This window comes from Patella vulgata, chromosome 3 (genome assembly GCF_932274485.2).
Source record: "Patella vulgata chromosome 3, xgPatVulg1.2, whole genome shotgun sequence".
Classification (NCBI taxonomy): Eukaryota; Metazoa; Mollusca; class Gastropoda; family Patellidae; genus Patella; species Patella vulgata.
This window is the reverse complement of record NC_065881.2, coordinates 50,564,660-50,586,133: the sequence shown is the minus strand read 5'-3', so window position 1 is coordinate 50,586,133 and position 21,474 is coordinate 50,564,660. Positions and strand designations below refer to the sequence as shown.

Here is a 21,474-nt window from a genome sequence, read left to right as displayed (position 1 = left end):
TTTATTAAGTTCTAATAGTATAAAATTAACTTCTTTTCAAGAAGTTTGCCAGGTGAAACTAAAGGCACCCAATCGTAGCTAATATCTCATCGTTTTTAGCTACGTTGTCGTAGCCAATGTCAATGTACTTGAACATTTCACAAGAGCATGAACTTTATATTTTAATTTTTTGTCACGCGTTTCTTTTACACGAGGCGCCTGAACAATGACTCATTTTTATCCACGAACTCCGAGGCCAAGTTAGTATTAAACCTAATGTGTTGTTTTAAATTGAAATGAAATAAAATGGAGTTTAACGTCCTACTGTTCTGCTTCGAACTGGGCTAATGAAGACGGGCATGCGCCATACAGTGTGCTATGAGGGAAATTTTGCCCGGACAGCGGCACTACGGCCTACTCTTATATCGAATTCCAACTGTCAAGGGATCTTTTACGTGCACGCCTATGTGTTCACGGGACCTCGGTTTTCGTACCATCCGAACGAGACAGCTGTCCTTGTCGGGCCCTCCGTCCTGCATCACTGATAAGGGGGAACCACGCCAGAAAATCTGGATGAACTTTCTCGGCCAATGCAGGGATCGAACACCCGACCTCCAGGGCGACCTTCGGTTGCACGGATTTTTGTACTATAGTCGAACCATCTGCATGCGAATGACATTTAGTTCAACTAGTGGTCATGACCAGCCGTACCATGCGATAAAGCACGGTCGGGATAATTCAAAGATGGCTTTGTGAAGATTTTCTGAAAAATATAATGAAATTGCCGATTGCCGTTGCGTTATTTACACCTTGGTCGGTATTATAGGGCCCATGTTAACGCCTGAAAGTTAGTGAATGGGCATTGTAGTATAGATGTTAAATATGATTTTTTTTCGTCTTTTTTGATGAATTTGCCAGATTAGGATCTTCTTATTCGAATATATATAGGCACACCACAAAAAACTGTACGTGTGAAATGATTTGGTTGGGTGACATAATTCCAATGAAAAATATTCTGATATTGACTAATCCTATTTGTAACCTATTTTAAGCTTGCTTCCACATCGCAGTATGGAAAATTATCCAGTTTTTAAAAATACATGAGTAAATAGGAGAAAATATAGCAGGCGGAACAACTGACATGGTCGCCACCATATTGAATAGTCAATGGCTAGGGCCATTTGCGTTTGGTTGCTGGTTCAGACTGTAGTCGCGACCATAATCTACATCCGAAGGTCGCCCAGGCTAGCGAGCCAACGTCGTACCCACTTAGCCACCCTAAACCTCTTGTTTTAAAGTAGCTGAATCTCTAATTCATTAGAATTTAATATTGGTCATTCAATACTGTTGTTATTTTACCATGAATAAACAAGCTCCCGATATCCAATTATTTTAGACACAATGCAGATTTTAAAATCAGTCGGAGCGACGGTGTTTTCGCTATGATCTCGAATGCCATGTGTAATGAAGGGCCTTGATGAACGAGGTAAATCGTAGACAGGACTAACCAGGCGATAATGTCTGCCATCACGTATTTCGCCGAACACAACTGATTAGACATTACAAAATTTAAAAATTCGAATGTTAATCAGTTTATTTATAAATTTCATATTACATTAATATGTGCTTTTCAACCCATTTTGTCCATTTTAGCTTCTAAAGAATAGAGATTAAACCCCTTAATCGACAAAATTACCATCTGAAGTACATTTTTCATCCCTACTTAGTATTTTAGGAGATGTAATAGTTTCATTGACATATCAACACAGCAGTAAAGTAGGTGTTTTATTCTTTGTTTTTTTTTGTTATTTTGAAGCCAGAACAAAGTTCTCAAGTCTGGAGCTCATGTATTAGTAAAAATATTTTTAGAGGCTATTGTTGTACGTTAGGTACATGTGAAACAGATGTATATAGACTTACATGCTATGAAGGTATATCTATGTAATCTCTAGCATATCACGTATTTGACTTATACTGATCACATCTGTAATCAACATAACGGCTATATTATGTTTAAAGGTGAAAGCAATCTTTTGGAGACTTAGAGGACCAACCCTTCTATATATAGGAATCTAACCAAACGGGCACATTGCCAGTTTTATACGTACAGTTAACAATCCATGCATTCTCTAGATGTAAGAAAAAATGGTGACCAGGTCGCACCTGATTTAAAGGATGTAATGGCCCAGTTTAAAAAAAACAAACAAAAAAACAAACAAACGATAATATTTGAACTATGTGGACTTCCTAATCAGGTGAAAGGAGATATAGAAAAGTAATTATTATTATTGAGTTAACAGAAAAGTAATTATTATTATTGAGTTAACAGGTCGGCGCTATAGATTGATGGACAGCTTGCTCCCAATTCAATGGCGGTATCCCAGCTGCGATGACCGAGTTTATTTTAAATACAAACGATAATTAGGTGGACTTCAAAAACAGGTGAAAGGAAATGGTCAAGAAAAAGTAATAATACTCCGTAATACAATCCCCTTTCACATATTCGTTTTAAGTGACCCTTCAATACCAAGCTATCTGATGCCAACACCTGGTAATCTGACAGGACATCTTCCGACAGGACAGCTCGAGTTTATGTCCTGACCTTGTTGCAGATCCTTCATAAATGAAAAATTGTTGGTATGAATACTAGTTAACATTTTTTACCTTCGTCTGAAACACAACGTGTTACTACACAAATGACATTTAGTCCACATTTAAGCGAGGATGAACTACTAATGAAAATATTTTGAAAAGTGGCATGATGTCGCCCAGTGCAGTCGGATTACATAAGTAGCGACAATTTTAAAAATGAACACCGAGGATTAGACGGTAACCGTTTGAAACAGGTTACAGTTAAAAGCAAAGAACTTTGTTTATTACGTGCCTCTTGCCAATTTGGCGAGGAGTGTCTGTAGTAGGTTAGTGGGGCCAACTTTGTTGTCCAAAGTCACAAAGCTGAAACTGGAGTAGTTAGTAAAATGTAAAATCTGGGTAAAGTGTGTTTAAAAAGTCTTGTAATTTTCTTATAACAACCCAATGTGTACCATGTGACGATAACGGACTGGAGTACGTGCTTATGTCTAAAATTTGTTTGTTTCACATATACTAGTCATAACAAATTAAGTCATCATTATTAGATGTAATAGGCTTAAAAAATCGTGTGTATGTATATGGGACCGGAGTCATCTGGTCTAAATTGTCTGGGTGAAGATTGGTGTGAACGTCGTTTAGTTGGAGTTTTTAATACCTCTCAAGTAGCTTATAATAGAAATGTTACAATAAATGACAACTGGTTTGGTGGACATTATGAATTTGGAAGCAGCTGTATGTTTGCCAAGGTAAATTCAAGTTATTTCCCCATTGGAGATATAACGATATTAATATTAACATATGCTACGGATTCCTTGTATAATTTGATACATCTGAATGTATTGTATGCTAAATTAGATAACAAAGATAATTATGTGAAAGGGTGTGAACATTTTGAGTGTTACGATTCCGTAGTGTTCTAAGTGATAATGTGCAAAAACTACTCGTATATAGGCTTAAGGCGAAGCAGATTCTACGCCTCTAGGAATTGATCTAAATTTCTGAAGGAACTAAAAAAAAATGGGATAAAAATAGGCCATTGCATGTTTAAAATGACTTCGCGATTTAAACGTACTGCAAATAGCTATGAAAGTGTTCGCGTCTTGTTTGTCCACAGATTAAAATTGAAATAACCTGGACGACTAGTTACCCACTTTTAATATCAGAAACCACACATGTTTGGTTTATAGTAAGGATGCAATTGGAGTATTCATGGACGTTATGTTCTGGATGGATATTGTGCGTCTTCATGGTAAGTTCGCTCAAAGCCAAAGAGGTGGTCAAATTTGCCATTATAACCCCCTCCGATGGTCAACGGTTATTTTCGACCCATCGTGTGGCTCCGGTAATCAACTACAGTATTTCAAGGATAAAGGAACTTGATTTATTACCAGACGTTAGGTTCCTGGTAAGTTATGGAGATTCCAAATGCAACTCCAAAGATGCTCCTATCAAAGCTTTCGATTTTTACAAATCAGGCTACGTCAGTGTTTTCCTTGGTCCAGTCTGTGATTATAGTCTGGCGCCAGTTGCCAGATACGCGCCGTATTGGAACAAACCGGTTATATCTCCCGGAGGCTTTGCACACGATTTTGGCAGGGGCAAGCATTCTGAGGATGCTGAGTATAGAACTTTGACTCGAGTTGGTGCCACCTTCAACTCTCTGGCTAAAACTGTTATTGGACTTGTACAACATTATGAATGGCACCGGATTAAAGTCATTTATGACGGAGAAGGACACAATGATGTTGCTCCACGATTCTGCTTTTTGGCAGCGTCCGCTTTCGTGTCTTATAGTAAGAAAAAACGCTTGGATTACGATTTTCACATGTTTATTCCCAAAGTTCACAAAGTTGAGGATATGCTGAGAGAGGAAGTTGGTAATCAGTATAACAGTAAGTTAATATCATTTATTACTGCAAGACATTAAAACAAAGAAAAGACAAAACGTTAAAACAAACACAAAACACTTTATTCAAATCAAATAGGTGGATTAGCTACTTTAAATTAACACATTTATACAGCTATATTTGAGTTTGTCTATTTTGGTCGTGTAAAGTACATTTTACATATATATCCATAAGCGTTGTGTTTGAGTAACAAACATCATTAAACATGTGGCCGGACTGTGCTAGCCAATAGACAAATTTATTGCTAGAGATGCTTAAAATTGCCCCCTCCCCACTTTGTTCTCCACGAGTCCGTTTTATCACATATATACAAACTTACTTAGACTAATAATAATAAGGTTAGCACCATTTCTGCAGAAATAAACCTACAAGGTGATAGACTTAGATTCGAGTCTGTGAAACACCAAATTAACACATAAGCAACTATTTTACATTTAATTTACTGAATGTCTTTGCAAACCAGAAACAAACACTTAGGTGAAGTTCTTCCACTTCATTCTTCAAGTTCCACCACACCATGTTGTCATGATGAATAAATACATGGCTGGAAAAGGCAACATCCAGAGACGCATGGACTGATTGGGCGTTTGTTTTTATGGGTTTTTTTTAAAAATATATAAATGCTCATAAAATATGTTTACATTGTTTTAAAATTTTATTAATTAATAACTGCTCTTGATTTATTTGAAACCGGTCGTTATTGGACTTTGTTTGAAATGTAGTTCTACCAAGGTAATGTCTTAAATACGGCACTATTTTATGGACAACGATTACTCTATTTATTAATCAAACATACTTTCAAGAAAACGCGGTGACCTTATACAGGGTGTAAATCGCTCATGAATGTAACGCCATTTGACGAGGATTTGTTTTCTTGAATAAATAAGCTGATGAAATGTGACACTGTAGTGTAAGAGTATACTTTAGGCACATGACTTTAATCCACGGTAAACAAAAAGTTTAAAAACAGAACAAAACTCCGTAAAATGGCGGATTTACACATTCTTTGATTTATTTGTAGTACGCTAATTACTAGTGGTAGTAACACAACATAAAGAAGGAAAAGGACGTAGTCTGTTTTAAAAAGTGAATATAAAATAGCTTTTATACGCCAACATTGAAATGTGGTCGTATATTGTCGTCGCCCCCGTCCGTCCGTCCGGCGTCCACAATTGCTCGTGGACGCCCTAGAGGCTAAAGTTAATATCCAATTGACTTTAATTTATACACAGTGTTTAAGGTCATAAGACGAAGCAACCTATTGATTTTCACCGATTTGCGATAATCACCATTAGAGTTATAGCCCTTGATCACGTTGAAAAATCTTATGGACGCTCTCGAGGCTAAAGTTAATACCCGATTGACTTTAAATTTATAGACAGTGTTTGAGGTCATGAGACGAAGAAGTCTATTGATTTTCAGCAATTTCCGATTCTTGCTGCCATCGTTATGGCCACTGATCACTTTGAAAGATCTTGTGGACGGTGTTTAAGGTCATCGGGTCATGAATTTATATTTATACACCGTGTTTACGCCTAATATAATCGTTTCGATTGACTTTAGATTGATACACAGAGTTTAAGGTCTTAAGACGAACAAGCATATTCATTGTCATTGATTTTTGAACACCTAAATCCATGATATGAAATGTTTTGTATTTTAAACGTTAGCATGGGCCAAACAATGATTTTTTGATAATTACTTAATGAGTTCTTACTTGTTACTCCTAATCAGGTTTTAGTGTATTATAAATGTTTCATTACCGACAAAAGTAAAAATATGCGACAACTCTTGTTGACTGCCAGGACGATTTACCTGCTGTGGGCGTATGTTTCGTTGCCTATCTTTACATTAAACAAAACAAAGCCCGTAAACCTAAAGGCCCAGGTCAACTTACAGACAGGATTTGATCACTACGTGAATAGTAATTGAGGATGCTAGTGCAGTAGGTGAACATTTCACACACTCTGCCAAAAATAGTAATTTTGCATAGTTTTAGACCAGAACACTAAAATTGACATACTGTGATACGTGGAATCAGAATGATAACAATAAACAAGTTGTCAAGAAAATCTGTTAAAATGGTTTTATTTTCAAAAATCAAACGATGTAATTATATTATTTAAAAACAACGGCACTTGTTCACCTATGATTTGAAAATCTTTTGTCTTCCACATGCCCGTATTAGTTTTATTTCTACGGAATGACAGCCAATATTGTCTCTGCTTCAACGATAAATGGCAACAAGGTAATCTGGCTCGTCGCGTGTACACGAAACTTTTAAGTTAGGGTCCACGAGAGCACCATGCAGAAGGTGCTAAGGCTTCAATCAAAGATTTTGACCAAATTTTGTTTATAAGTTGGGATAGTCGCAAAAAAACGTAAATGTGCAATATGAGATAAATCTTTTAATTCCTGACTGAGAAAATTGAAAAAAAAACCCATTTTTCATATGGTGAAATTGCGAAAATCCGTGTCTTCTTTAATACAAACTTTGGCAAGTCCCCACACCTTTACTATACGTAGGAACAAGACTAAAGTCACATAGTTTGTATTGCAAAATTAATTTCAGAAGATTCGGGCGAACGAGATCTGTATACGGACTGGATATCAAAGCCTATCAAAATTCCCGATTTTTCGTCACCCAAAGTTTGACGCCCTGTAGCTACTTCTTTCATGCGGTGGGTTCAGAAATTTTATGCTCACGTGAACAAACAACCTCCCAACCTACCAAAAAATAAAAATGACCGGAATCGACTTGACAAAAACTGGGTAAAGGAAACAATAACCCATGGTAGTAGATAATTAACGGTAGTAGATAAAAAAAAACCTAACATTTTTTTTCTTTTCATACCTACTAGCCCTAAAATACATTAGTATCTGTTTTATCAAATGATCTTGAAAAAATACCTTAAAAAAAACTGTAATCGTTCATGGTTCACCTGACGTCGACGGGAATTGGCTTCCGCAGTTATCCACGAGCTTCCATTGGATTATCGATGTGCTCAATGAAATGATCTTAACAAAACATATCCATTACAGGGTGCCCCGTGCAGCGAAAATTTTCTCTACTGAAAGTTGAACTCGACACGGCGAATGTGCACGCTTCGGAGTCTTGTCTCGAAGTGATTTCTGGCTAGTCCCGCTGTACGATAACAGAGTCTATAAATAGCCATCGCACGTGAAATTCTCTACACATCTATCAACTATTACAGCCGTAAAAATATATTATTGACGATTCTGAATAGCAGTAATATTTAACTTTTTGGTTATTACAGCAGCTTTAGAAATTAAGTTCGTTTTACTTTATAAATTGCTTTATCATTAACTATACCGTTAGGAGCGGCATCTTTTGGTTTAGTACAAATAGTATCTCTGAAACACTCTGGTTAGGCATGAAGATGATAATAGCAGTAGTTTCATTTTACTTTTACAAGGTTCTTAAAACAGTTGTTGAATTGCCCATTGTGCGTGTTTTTAAATTAATCTCTTGATCCAGCTTTCTGTTATGTTTCGTAAAAAAGTAGTCTTGATTATCCCGGCTTGTCAATCAGACGGAGAATGGTCGGTAGACTGGTTAAGCGAGACTAATTTCAAAAAAGAGCACGTAACCTATTTTTTACTCAAAAGTGCCCGGATGTTATGGCCGATACTCGTAACCATTTTTCAGTCTATTATTTATGGACATAGCTTTTTTTAAGTACAACATGACCGTTTATTTAGTGACTATAAATGTGCGAAACTGATTTAAGGCTTGGTGTATATATAGATATTGTGATGTAATTGTCGAGATATTTGGAGATATTTATTTATGGTGGGGCACCCTACCATTACTCTCAAATAGACATTATTTTAAATAAAATAATCCAAACAAAAATGATAAATTCAGAGAGACAGCTGGGACTTACTTGATCGTAAAGTAGAAGACTATCGGTGACTTTTCTAAATGCGGGTAGCGTTAGAATCGGATTCTGTCAGTCCACATTGTTTGGAAAAATTCTCGAATTAAATTTTAAAAAAAATATATCACAAAAGCTTATTTTGAGCACTTTTCCATAAGCTTTATATTTTAAATATGTTGCATTCCGGTCAATTTTTTTACGATGATTGATAATATGTGCTTAGCACTTCAAAACCATGCGACCATGAAAAAAAATTGCAGTGTACCTTTTTCTGTATTATAGAGACAATATGAATATGGAACCCTAAAACAAGTCGACAAAAAAATTGCATGTATTTATTTTTTTTTCAAATTAGTACTTTGATCAAAAACTTCCAACCCCCATCTTAGCACTTTTTGCGATTTTTGCCTGGCCTCACGGATACGCTCCTAATAATTTCTCCATAGACTAATATGTTAAATCTCGTCTTTTTGACCGGCTCAAACTTTTCCTCAAATTTTCGTGCAGCTGAACGCTTTCTATCGTAGATGGAGCAACATGTGGCAACCTCTTGCTGAAAAGGTTCGTCATGGAAATCTTGAGATACACAAAATGTAAGTAACATAAACCAACCTCTTAACTCTCTTATCCTTCCGAGGAGGGGTTGGATGGCCGAATGGTTAGCGCGTGCGCGCTGTATCATAAGGTCTGTCATTGAGTCAACTGGCGTGGTTTAAATTCCCCGGTTGTACGTGACAAGGAATAGGGTCGCCTGTCCAACCTCGTGGGTTTTCTCCGGATCCTCCGGTTTCCTCCCAATGCTAAAGACCCCTACGCGCATTCGAATTATTGAAATAAAATTCAACTATATGTAAGTCCCGAAATGACCTAGTTTGTGTCGAGTGACGTTAAACCCCATTTCTCTGTCTGTCTGTCTGTGTCTGTGTCTAATCTCTGTGTCTGTGCCTGTGCCTGTGCCTGTCTGTCTGTCTATCTGTCTCTCTCTTATCCTTCTACCTCAAAATCACGAATATTCACAAAAAATGGCAGAAAATATATGTTTTACACCGTAAAGTCAACAAAAAGGGCCACGCAACAGGGGGAAAAGAGAAAGGGAGAGAAAGACTAAAAATAACTTTGGCACCAGATTCGTGGGAAACCAGCGTAGGAATCAATGGTGACCCATGTCCAGTAAACAATGCATTCTGCATATATAACACTACATATATATATATCAAACAGGGTGCGAAGATCATTTTGTCTTCTCAACCAACCGTTGACCCTGGACACGGTATATAAATTTTACGCTATTTTTCCCAGCTACATTCGTTGAGTCGAAGAGGTGATAGTATAGACTGGAATGATCGAGACTAAAATATACCCCACGGCAGACCCTTTACAGTATAATGCAGGAAAAGGATGCCACAAAGAAGTTCCTATTGTTGACACGAAACGAAGTACATTTTTGAAAAATGAATGGCAGAATGAATCACATATTTATGCTTTTAAAACAATATCCCATTTTTTTATTTTGTATGTAATGTGTGAATTTTTTTCTCTTCACTTAAAATATGTTATGTAGCCTAGCTTGCTAGACAATAATTATAAAATGTCTTTCCGTTTTCGTCTAGATTAATCATCTGTCAAATAAATACACAAAACGTGCGTTTCGTCCATTTCACGAACTAAGTGTGTTAATTTGGCCAAAAATTTGACATATCACGTAGGTATTAGTAAGTCTGATACGAAATATTCAGGTACTTATTTTTTTTCTTTTGAATTTTATGTCGACTTTCTAACCTACTGGCCACATGTTTATATATACCAAACAATTAAAATGAACACTTCTGAACAGATGTTTTGGGTATTTGGTAGGTTAAATATATATTGTGGATCACCTTAATGTCATCGTTAAAACGGTCATTCCAATTTAACTGGTGAACTATGATACCAACAAATGAAATAAAACTGGGTTTAACGGCCTACACTGACTGGCCTAATGAAGACCGACTTACGGCATACAGAGTGATATGAGGGACATTTTACCAGGACAGTGGCGCTACGGCCTATTTCGAACTCCAACTATCAATGGTTCCTTTATGTGCCAATATGTACGAGGGACCTCTGACTTTCGTACCATGCATACATCTAGATACTGTCCCGTCATGCACCACTGACAAGGGGAAACCGAGCCGGAAAATCCCGAGTAACTTCTCGGCCATCACCGGAAGAAAACCCGAGACCTCCTGGTTAGTGAGCCCACTTTAAAGTTTCAAAGAATCTAATTTACGCCCTTGGAATAATGTCGATAAAATGTCGATTAGAAGTGTTTTATCCACATTTGTAATTTAAAAAAGAGAAAAGACTGTTTATTCTCGCGACATTCCAATTAGTATAAAGTGTGCAGGTCACAAGTATATGGATTTTATCACCCAATAATACATTCTACAGTAGATATCGCTTGTGTGACAAATTCATATTCTACTGCGATAATTTAATTAGGTTCAGTAAAAAAGTGAAATCTATAGCAAAGAATTACATTTATTTATTTGTGCACGTAAGAAGGGATTGGGTGGTAAATAAAATCTCCTACTCGTCTTTTTTGATATAAAAAAATATCAACACTCGTCGATAAAGTAAAAAAAAAACTCGGCAGAGCCTCGTTTTTTTTCTTTATCAACTTGTGTTGATATTTGTTGATATTTTTTGATATCATAAAAGACTCGTAGGAGATTCTCTATATAATTATTGTATTACATAGAATTGTAATATCCATCCTCGGTATCCCCAGAGTAGAACATAGCGATACCGAGATCAGTAATGACTTGATCCTTATCTGTTTACATATAAATGAAGACAAAACCCAAAACACTATTTTTAAGATCTTTACATAATATAAACAAATAAATATATACATTATTCGTACTGATATGATATTAACATTATGTAGCAATAACAATGTAAACGAAATGTTGTGCATTTAAATTTCGAAACATTTAACTTAGAAAGAAGAACTATTTGTAAGAACACGAGACATTATAAAATATAGATTAATATTGATATATATATATCCGTTCACAATCCAACAAAAGTGGAAACCGAATCTGCATAAAATAAATATTATTCATATTATGTAATTAGCATTGGAACCACACTCAATGGATTTGTATCTAAGAACTAATACAGTAATCAAATTTTTGAAAGAATAATTTTTGTTTTTGTTGATCAAGATTTATAAAATCGGGACACGGGACTAAACCATGTTGAAGGAAAACCACTTTTGCTAAATATAATGGGAAGATTCTGTCTTGGCTGTAACAAGAAGACTTTGTCTTTGGTCTAAAGGTGCAAATCTTGTCAGAGACTGCAGTTTATTTCTCAATCTGGATGCAGACCACAATTTATTTTCCAATGTAAACTTATCTCTTTGCCTGGCTCCAATTTTTTACGAAATTTTCTTTGTGCTCAGCGCTTTTCACTACATACAGAACCACAAATTTTCATGCTTTTGTTCTAAAATTTGTATGGCTTGACCACTGAAATTTTGAGATACACAAACTTAAAGTAGCATACTAAACATGTAAAAGTCTGCCGTAACCAACCTCTTAAAGCCTGTAAACCATGAAAATTTACCAAATCCTATCAGAAAATGTTAATACAAACTCTCTTATTCGATTCCTGACCAATAAATCAACATAAAAGGCCATACAAAAGGGGTGGAGGTCAGAAAGAGAGATAATTGCTATAAATAGGCTATGAAATGAATTAGGTTAACGATAAAGTTGTGGCCATTATGGATGTAGCCTTCTTTTGTTAACAATAGATTGTCGCTTTGTAATTTATTTCAAGTAAATCCTAAACGCCATTTCATCGAACTACTCCACTCTCGTAGAGTATTTAGTGTTTTACTACTTCTTGGTCCTCAGTACGCGACGATCATTCAGTCCTAAATCTTAATGGGAGATAACCTCTCCAGCTTTCTAAGTTGACATTCCTTCTGGTATAATGTCTGTGTATAAATTCAAATACGCCGGTAATACGGGGATTTATGGAGGAATATTCATTGATCGAGGGCTCTTCGTATTTATGACAGCCTTAGTCAAAACTCTTGTTGCCACATCTCACTTCACACAAGTTTTCATTGCTATAAATATTGGTACTTTTATATTTAAAGAAAAACGTCGCTTTAATTCGCAAGCTTGATAGTTCTGAAAAGAATAAAGTATCGGATTATCAGTAGACGAGATTTGTACAGGAGTGGTCACCCAGACGGTCAATATTTATTTATCAGAAGATTAAGAAATGATATTCCAAAATGTTTTTCTATATCTGTATGACATTGATGGATGAGTAATGTCTCGAAACAAAACTTTTAAGAAATAGACTGAAATTGATTATATTTTTTTCTTTTTTGTAAACTGAACGCTGATTTTGATTTTTCATTTGCACTCAATCTTTAGTTAGTAGGGTGATGCGTAGAGGTTAACCCAGTGAAAAAAGAAGTCGGATTATTCGTTTACATTTGATCTTTACGTTTCGAGCTAAGACAAGCGGAAGGAAGCCGAACTTATATTCTCGTAAAGACAAGTCATCCGCCATTTTGATACTGACTTACAGTTCGGTTGTTCTTTGGTGAAGTGTGCTATTCTATGAAGGAGAATTTTGTCGAGGCAGCGGTGACTTTGCCAACTGGTCATCGAATTCCGACTGTTGAAAATTATTTTACCTAAACGCCAAGTTTGACCGTAGGTTTTTCTTTTATCCAAACGATTAGAAACACGTTCTTTGTCAGTCACACAACAGGTGCTACGCAGCAATGGGATTCTTCAATTCGTATTCCTAGACATTCTATTCGCGTATCCAATTCTCTAACTGCTCGTTTATGGCTGTTGAAGTCAGTGAACAAAACATTTGAGTTATGTTCAAGGTCCCATTTAAAAAAGTGTCAATTTTATGTTTTATACGCCAACATTTTCATGTGGACGTATATTGCCGTCGCCACTGTCCATACGGACGTCCGTCCGCCGTCCGTCCGTCCACAATTGTTTGTGGACAATCTACAGGTCACAATTCTTTTCCGATTTTGACGAAACTTGAAATATAGGTTTATCTCCAAAAGATCTCAGTTGCTTTCGATATTGGCATGTATCGGACCGAAACTTCATGGATTATGGACCCTGATTGTACGAAAAATCACGTTTTTAGCTTGTGGACCCTATAGAGGTCACAATGTTTATCCGATTTTGTTGAAACTTGAAATGTAAGTTTATAACCCAGAGATCTCGGTTCCTTTCGATATTCGCGCATATCGGATCGTAACTTCCTGAATTATGACCCCTGAGTGTACGAAAAATCGTGTTTTTAGCTTGTGGACCCTATAGAGGTCATAATTTTTATCGGATTTAAAAAACAACGTTTTAAAAGATCACCGTTACACCCTAAGGATGGTTGAGTTTGAATTTCGTGAAAATCGGCCCAAAACTGACAGACAAAATGGCCACCCCTCGTTCTCAAGTAGCGTAAAAATATGGTATATCAAGGCTGTGGACCCTCTAGAGGTCACAATTTTCTTCTGATTCTGATGAAACTTGAAATATATGTTAATAGCCCAGAGATCTTGGTTCCTTTCGATATTCGCGCATATCGGATTGTAACTTCCTGAATTATTGCCCCTGATTGTACGAAAAATCGCGTTTTTAGCTTGAGGTCGCTCCAGAGGTCACAATTATTATCCGATTTAAAAAAAACAACGTTTGAATATATCACCTTTACACCCTAAGGATGGTTGATTTCGAATTTCGTGAAAATCGGACCAAAACTGACAGACAAAATGGCCGCCCCTCGTACTCAAATAGCGTAAAAATATGATACCCTCTAGAGGTGACAATTTTCTTCTGATTTTGATGAAACTTGAAATGTAAGTTTATAACCCAAAGATCTCGGCCCCTTTCATTATTCGCGCATATCGGATCGTAACTTCCTGAATCATGGCCTCTGATTGTACGCAAAATCACGTTTTTAGCTTGTGGTCCCTCTAGAGGTCACAATTATTATTCGATTTAAAAAAAACGTTCGAATATATCACCATTACACCGTAATGTTTGTTGAGTTCGAATTTCGTGAAAATCGGGCCAAAACTGCCGGACAAAATGGCCGCCCCTCGTGCGCAAATAGTGTATACATCTGGTAAATCAATGTTGTGGACCCTCTAGAGTTCACAATTTTGATCCGATTTCAATGAAACTTGAAATACATGTTTATAACCCAAAGATATTGGTTCCTGTCGATATTCGCGCATATCGGATCGTAACTTCCTTAATTAAGGCCCTTGATTGAATAAAAAATCACGTTTTTAGCTTGTAGTCCCTCTAGAGGTCACAAATTTTATCCGATTTAAAAAACATTACACACTAACTTCTTGGTTCCTTTCGATAATCGCGGATACCCGAATTTAACTTCCCGGATTGTGTCCCCTGATTGTTCTAAAAATCGCATTTTTAGCTTGCGGATTCTCTAGAGGTCACAATTTTTTTCAGATTTTAAAAACCGTTTTAAATACATCACCATTCCACCATAATGAAGGTTGAATTCGTATTTCGGGAAAATCGAAATGAAACTGTCCGACAAAATGGCCGCTCTTTGTACGCAAATTGTGTATAAATATGTAATACATGTACAAAGGTTGTGGATCCTCTAGAGGTCACAATTTTGCATCCGATTTTGATGAAACTTAAAACACATCTTTATATCCCAAAGATCTCTGTCCCTTTTGATATTTGCACATTTCAGGCCATAACTTTCTGGATTATTGCCCCTGATTGTACAAAAAATCACGTTTGTTTTTAGCGTGTTCTCTATCCATCTCTTGCAAAAATGTGGGCGTATCCTGCCTAGCAGCCTCTGATTTGTGAATTAATGAGACTACCGAAAATGAAAATTCGATGTTGGAAAAGTGTATGTAAATATTAGAATGATTTGATCACATATTTACTCGTGGTTAGTAAATACAATAGATTAATACATTGATCCAATATAGACCGAATGAATGAAATGGGATATAACCTCCTGCTTTTCTGAACCAACCGGGAGTAGGAAGACGGGCATACGCCATACAGTGTAGGCCTACTATGACGAAAATTTTGCCAAATGAATTCCAACTGTCTAGGGTTCTTTTATGAACAGGCCAGGTGTACACAGGGGCTTGATTTTTAGTCCCATCCGAACTTCTAGACGATTCCTCGCCAGTTAGAACCGGTGAAAATTGGTTCTTGGGTATGGCTGGCTTCCAAGTCCATGCATTATTAGTATTTTAAAGTCAGTATGATGGTGTGTGGTGATAGTTGGTATGTCAACTTGCTCCTCATTTAAATAAGGTCGTGTTGGACAACAGTTATTGTACAGCTATAAATCTAGCGAAATATTCGACTCGACTAAATACACTTATGCAATCTTTTAGCTTTTTAAAAATACGTTTGTTTTACGGATCCAATTACTTAATGTGGCACATATTGTAGCCCATATAATGATGTTCATTTTATGCATTTGGAAATAATCGATATTTTAATGGACGGATTCTGTGATTCAAGCACATTATGGATGTAGCCTTCTTTTGTTAACAATAGATTGTCGCTTTGTAATTTATTTCAAGTAAATCCTAAACGCCATTTCATCGAACTACTCCACCCTCGTAGAGTATTTAGTGTTTTACTACTTCTTGGTCCTCAGTACGCGACGATCATTCAGTCCTAAATCTTAATGGGAGATAACCTCTCCAGCTTTCTAGGTTGACATTCCTTCTGGTATAATGTCTGTGTATAAATTCAAATACGCCGGTAATACGGGGATTTATGGAGGAATATTCATTGTTCGAGGGCTCTTCGTATTTATGACAGCCTTAGTCAAAACTCTTGTTGCCACATCTCACTTCACACAAGTTTTCATTGCTATAAATATTGGTACTTTTATATTTAAAGAAAAACGTCGCTTTAATTCGCAAGCTTGATAGTTCTGAAAAGAATAAAGTATCGGATTATCAGTAGACGAGATTTGTACAGGAGTGGTCACCCAGACGGTCAATATTTATTTATCAGAAGATTAAGAAATGATATTCCAAAATGTTTTTCTATATCTGTATGACATTGATGGATGAGTAATGTCTCGAAACAAAACTTTTAAGAAATAGACTGAAATTGATTATATTTTTTTCTTTTTTGTAAACTGTACGCTGATTTTGATTTTTCATTTGCACTCAATCTTTAGTTAGTAGGGTGATGCGTAGAGGTTAACCCAGTGAAAAAAGAAGTCGGGTTATTCGTTTACATTTGATCTTTACGTTTCGAGCTAAGACAAGCGGAAGGAAGCCGAACTTATATTCTCGTAAAGACAAGTCATCCGCCATTTTGATACTGACTTACAGTTCGGTTGTTCTTTGGTGAAGTGTGCTATTCTATGAAGGAGAATTTTGTCGAGGCAGCGGTGACTTTGCCAACTGGTCATCGAATTCCGACTGTTGAAAATTATTTTACCTAAACGCCAAGTTTGACCGTAGGTTTTTCTTTTATCCAAACGATTAGAAACACGTTCTTTGTCAGTCACACAACAGGTGCTACGCAGCAATGGGATTCTTCAATTCGTATTCCTAGACATTCTATTCGCGTATCCAATTCTCTAACTGCTCGTTTATGGCTGTTGAAGTCAGTGAACAAAACATTTGAGTTATGTTCAAGGTCCCATTTAAAAAAGTGTCAATTTTATGTTTTATACGCCAACATTTTCATGTGGACGTATATTGCCGTCGCCACTGTCCATACGGACGTCCGTCCGCCGTCCGTCCGTCCACAATTGTTTGTGGACAATCTACAGGTCACAATTCTTTTCCGATTTTGACGAAACTTGAAATATAGGTTTATCTCCAAAAGATCTCAGTTGCTTTCGATATTGGCATGTATCGGACCGAAACTTCATGGATTATGGACCCTGATTGTACGAAAAATCACGTTTTTAGCTTGTGGACCCTATAGAGGTCACAATGTTTATCCGATTTTGTTGAAACTTGAAATGTAAGTTTATAACCCAGAGATCTCGGTTCCTTTCGATATTCGCGCATATCGGATCGTAACTTCCTGAATTATGACCCCTGAGTGTACGATTTTTATCGGATTTAAAAAACAACGTTTTAAAAGATCACCGTTACACCCTAAGGATGGTTGAGTTTGAATTTCGTGAAAATCGGCCCAAAACTGACAGACAAAATGGCCACCCCTCGTTCTCAAGTAGCGTAAAAATATGGTATATCAAGGCTGTGGACCCTCTAGAGGTCACAATTTTCTTCTGATTCTGATGAAACTTGAAATATATGTTAATAGCCCAGAGATCTTGGTTCCTTTCGATATTCGCGCATATCGGATTGTAACTTCCTGAATTATTGCCCCTGATTGTACGAAAAATCGCGTTTTTAGCTTGAGGTCGCTCCAGAGGTCACAATTATTATCCGATTTAAAAAAAACAACGTTTGAATATATCACCTTTACACCCTAAGGATGGTTGATTTCGAATTTCGTGAAAATCGGACCAAAACTGACAGACAAAATGGCCGCCCCTCGTACTCAAATAGCGTAAAAATATGATACCCTCTAGAGGTGACAATTTTCTTCTGATTTTGATGAAACTTGAAATGTAAGTTTATAACCCAAAGATCTCGGCCCCTTTCATTATTCGCGCATATCGGATCGTAACTTCCTGAATCATGGCCTCTGATTGTACGCAAAATCACGTTTTTAGCTTGTGGTCCCTCTAGAGGTCACAATTATTATTCGATTTAAAAAAAAACGTTCGAATATATCACCATTACACCGTAATGTTTGTTGAGTTCGAATTTCGTGAAAATCGGGCCAAAACTGCCGGACAAAATGGCCGCCCTTCGTGCGCAAATAGTGTATACATCTGGTAAATCAATGTTGTGGACCCTCTAGAGTTCACAATTTTGATCCGATTTCAATGAAACTTGAAATACATGTTTATAACCCAAAGATATTGGTTCCTGTCGATATTCGCGCATATCGGATCGTAACTTCCTTAATTAAGGCCCTTGATTGAATAAAAAATCACGTTTTTAGCTTGTAGTCCCTCTAGAGTCACAAATTTTTATCCGATTTAAAAAACATTACACACTAACTTCTTGGTTCCTTTCGATAATCGCGGATACCCGAACTTAACTTCCCGGATTGTGTCCCCTGATTGTTCTAAAAAATCGTATTTTTAGCTTGCGGATTCTCTAGAGGTCACAATTTTTTTCAGATTTTAAAAACCGTTTTAAATACATCACCATTCCACCATAATGAAGGTTGAATTCGTATTTCGGGAAAATCGAAATGAAACTGTCCGACAAAATGGCCGCTCTTTGTACGCAAATTGTGTATAAATATGTAATACATGTACAAAGGTTGTGGATCCTCTAGAGGTCACAATTTTGCATCCGATTTTGATGAAACTTAAAACACATCTTTGTATCCCAAAGATCTCTGTCCCTTTTGATATTTGCACATTTCAGGCCATAACTTTCTGGATTATTGCCCCTGATTGTACAAAAAATCACGTTTGTTTTTAGCGTGTTCTCTATCCATCTCTTGCAAAAATGTGGGCGTATCCTGCCTAGCAGCCTCTGATTTGTGAATTAATGAGACTACCGAAAATGAAAATTCGATGTTGGAAAAGTGTATGTAAATATTAGAATGATTTGATCACATATTTACTCGTGGTTAGTAAATACAATAGATTAATACATTGATCCAATATAGACCGAATGAATGAAATGGGATTTAACCTCCTGCTTTTCTGAACCAACCGGGAGTAGGAAGACGGGCATACGCCATACAGTGTAGGCCTACTATGACGAAAATTTTGCCAAATGAATTCCAACTGTCTAGGGTTCTTTTATGAACAGGCCAGGTGTACACAGGGGCTTGATTTTTAGTCCCATCCGAACTTCTAGACGATTCCTCGCCAGGTCCACCGTTCTGCACCACAGATTGGGAAAACCACGCCGGGAAATCCCGTGGAAATTTCTCGGCCAATACCAGGATCGAATCCCGGAACTGCATAAGTGGCGGCACCACGATTTTCCAATATTGTGAAACGGGTTCTGTATGGTCTTAGTACCGATCAGTTAGAACCGGTGAAAATTGGTTCTTGGGTATGGCTGGCTTCCAAGTCCATGCATTATTAGTATTTTAAAGTCAGTATGATGGTGTGTGGTGATAGTTGGTATGTCAACTTGCTCCTCATTTAAATAAGGTCGTGTTGGACAACAGTTATTGTACAGCTATAAATCTAGCGAAATATTCGACTCGACTAAATACACTTATGCAATCTTTTAGCTTTTTAAAAATACGTTTGTTTTACGGATCCAATTACTTAATGTGGCACATATTGTAGCCCATATAATGATGTTCATTTTATGCATTTGGAAATAATCGATATTTTAATGGACGGATTCTGTGATTCAAGCACATTATAGTGTTATTGTTCACAAAGTCGATGCAAATGGCATAATTTGGTATCTTTGTTATTTGAATACACCGTTTTATTCAGCAGATTGGCCGTTTTATACATCAGAGGATAGGTTTGTTGTAAGAAGGTGAACTGACTAATAATGCTTTATTGTTATGCCAACCTCACTTGTCTTCTTGATGGAGACAAACCAAGTTACTGACTGGCATCTTCATTGGTTCCATTAACAGCTTGACATGGAAGAAAGAAAACGTTTTCGATTTTTCACCAGAAACAACAGAACTAGTACTTGAAAATGGCCCAAGTCACGCCATTATGGAGTGACCTGAATACAATTGTGATGTAGGGAAGGAACAAGACTAGTATTCCAAGTTTCTCTGAATAACAAGGTTCTTGTTGTTATCGCTATAGGGAGTCTTTCACAAATTAACAACCCATTACCAATGTCAATACTAATCTGAGATACATATTGTATTTACATTTAGATATATCAAGTGTATATAGTTTATGGTAATACTGGACTATACATACTAAAACTTTTGACAAGAAATAATTAATTTGGATGTCAGGAATACGGTTTGTTCATAGTATTAAATCTTTCTCTTGCATTTTCTGAATTTCACGTATTCAAGTCGGAGTAAATGATATTAACGTAGATAATCTTAGCAAAATAATAGAAATAGATTATATTATTTTACTTGATTTCTTTTTCTAATCGAAATGCCAAATAAGTTGAATCATAGGATCTAGAAAAAGTAAGTACACTCTGCTGCGTACACCCCTCCCCCTCCTAGTAATATTCGAGCGATAGTCTAGATTGAATTTGAATTCCAAACATCTGGTAGACGGTCGATCTCTGAGTAATGACCATCATATGAGTCGCCAGCCAATTGAGTAAAAATAAATAAAGTAGGTACTGAGGGCTATGTAAACTTTCCAAATAGAGAAGTGATATCAGATCTTCTAGAAGGAATAGCCATACAACTGACATTTTAAGTTAGGTTACTAATATTCCACATTTTTCGCTCAACGAACTTTATGATCTTACAGTAAACAAATATGACGGGTGTTGTTTTTTCACAGCTGTCAGATATTATTGGAAATCACAACATCATTAAATCCATGCGTGTGACCTATACTGAGATTGATCTGAAATTAATTTGCTCAATTCCTTTCTACCCTGTACTGTTTTTCTCCGCCTTGCTAATTTATCACAGCTCCCTGGAGCTCTCAATGGATGGTGACACCTCAGTTAGCGGTCGTGCTTTGGAGCGGAAAGTTAATTCTCGCATGTCTATTGGAATTTCGATCAAAGACTAATCAGCGCGAGGCTTAATTTGACCATTTAATGATTGGAAGCTTTCCTATCTATTGTATTGAGCAGGTCGGCAGTTAAGACATGTCCACCGATTCATTTATCTATTTCCGTAGAGAATAAACCAGCATTTAACTTGATTTTCTCATTATATATAGAAAAGTCCAGTCTCTATTGTTTTTTTCTTTTTAAATATTATATTATCATAGCCTGTTCACAGTGTCACCATTTCTTTTTTGTTTTGTTTACGAAATGCTTGTTTTGGAATGACTTCTAACCGTATTTCGTAATT

General features: G+C 36.6%; 1 protein-coding gene across 1 annotated transcript in view; it reads left to right on the top strand.

The window, feature by feature from the left end:
* Nucleotides 1–2,851: 2,851 nt before the first annotated feature.
* LOC126815553 (atrial natriuretic peptide receptor 1) overlaps nucleotides 2,852–21,474 on the top strand; it is a 145,678-nt gene continuing 127,055 nt past the window's right edge. Inside the window, exon 1 of the mRNA XM_056099768.1 lies at nucleotides 2,852–4,463. Coding sequence (XP_055955743.1) covers nucleotides 3,764–4,463 — 700 coding nt within the window. The 5' untranslated portion in view covers nucleotides 2,852–3,763. The remainder of the gene's footprint in view (nucleotides 4,464–21,474) is intronic.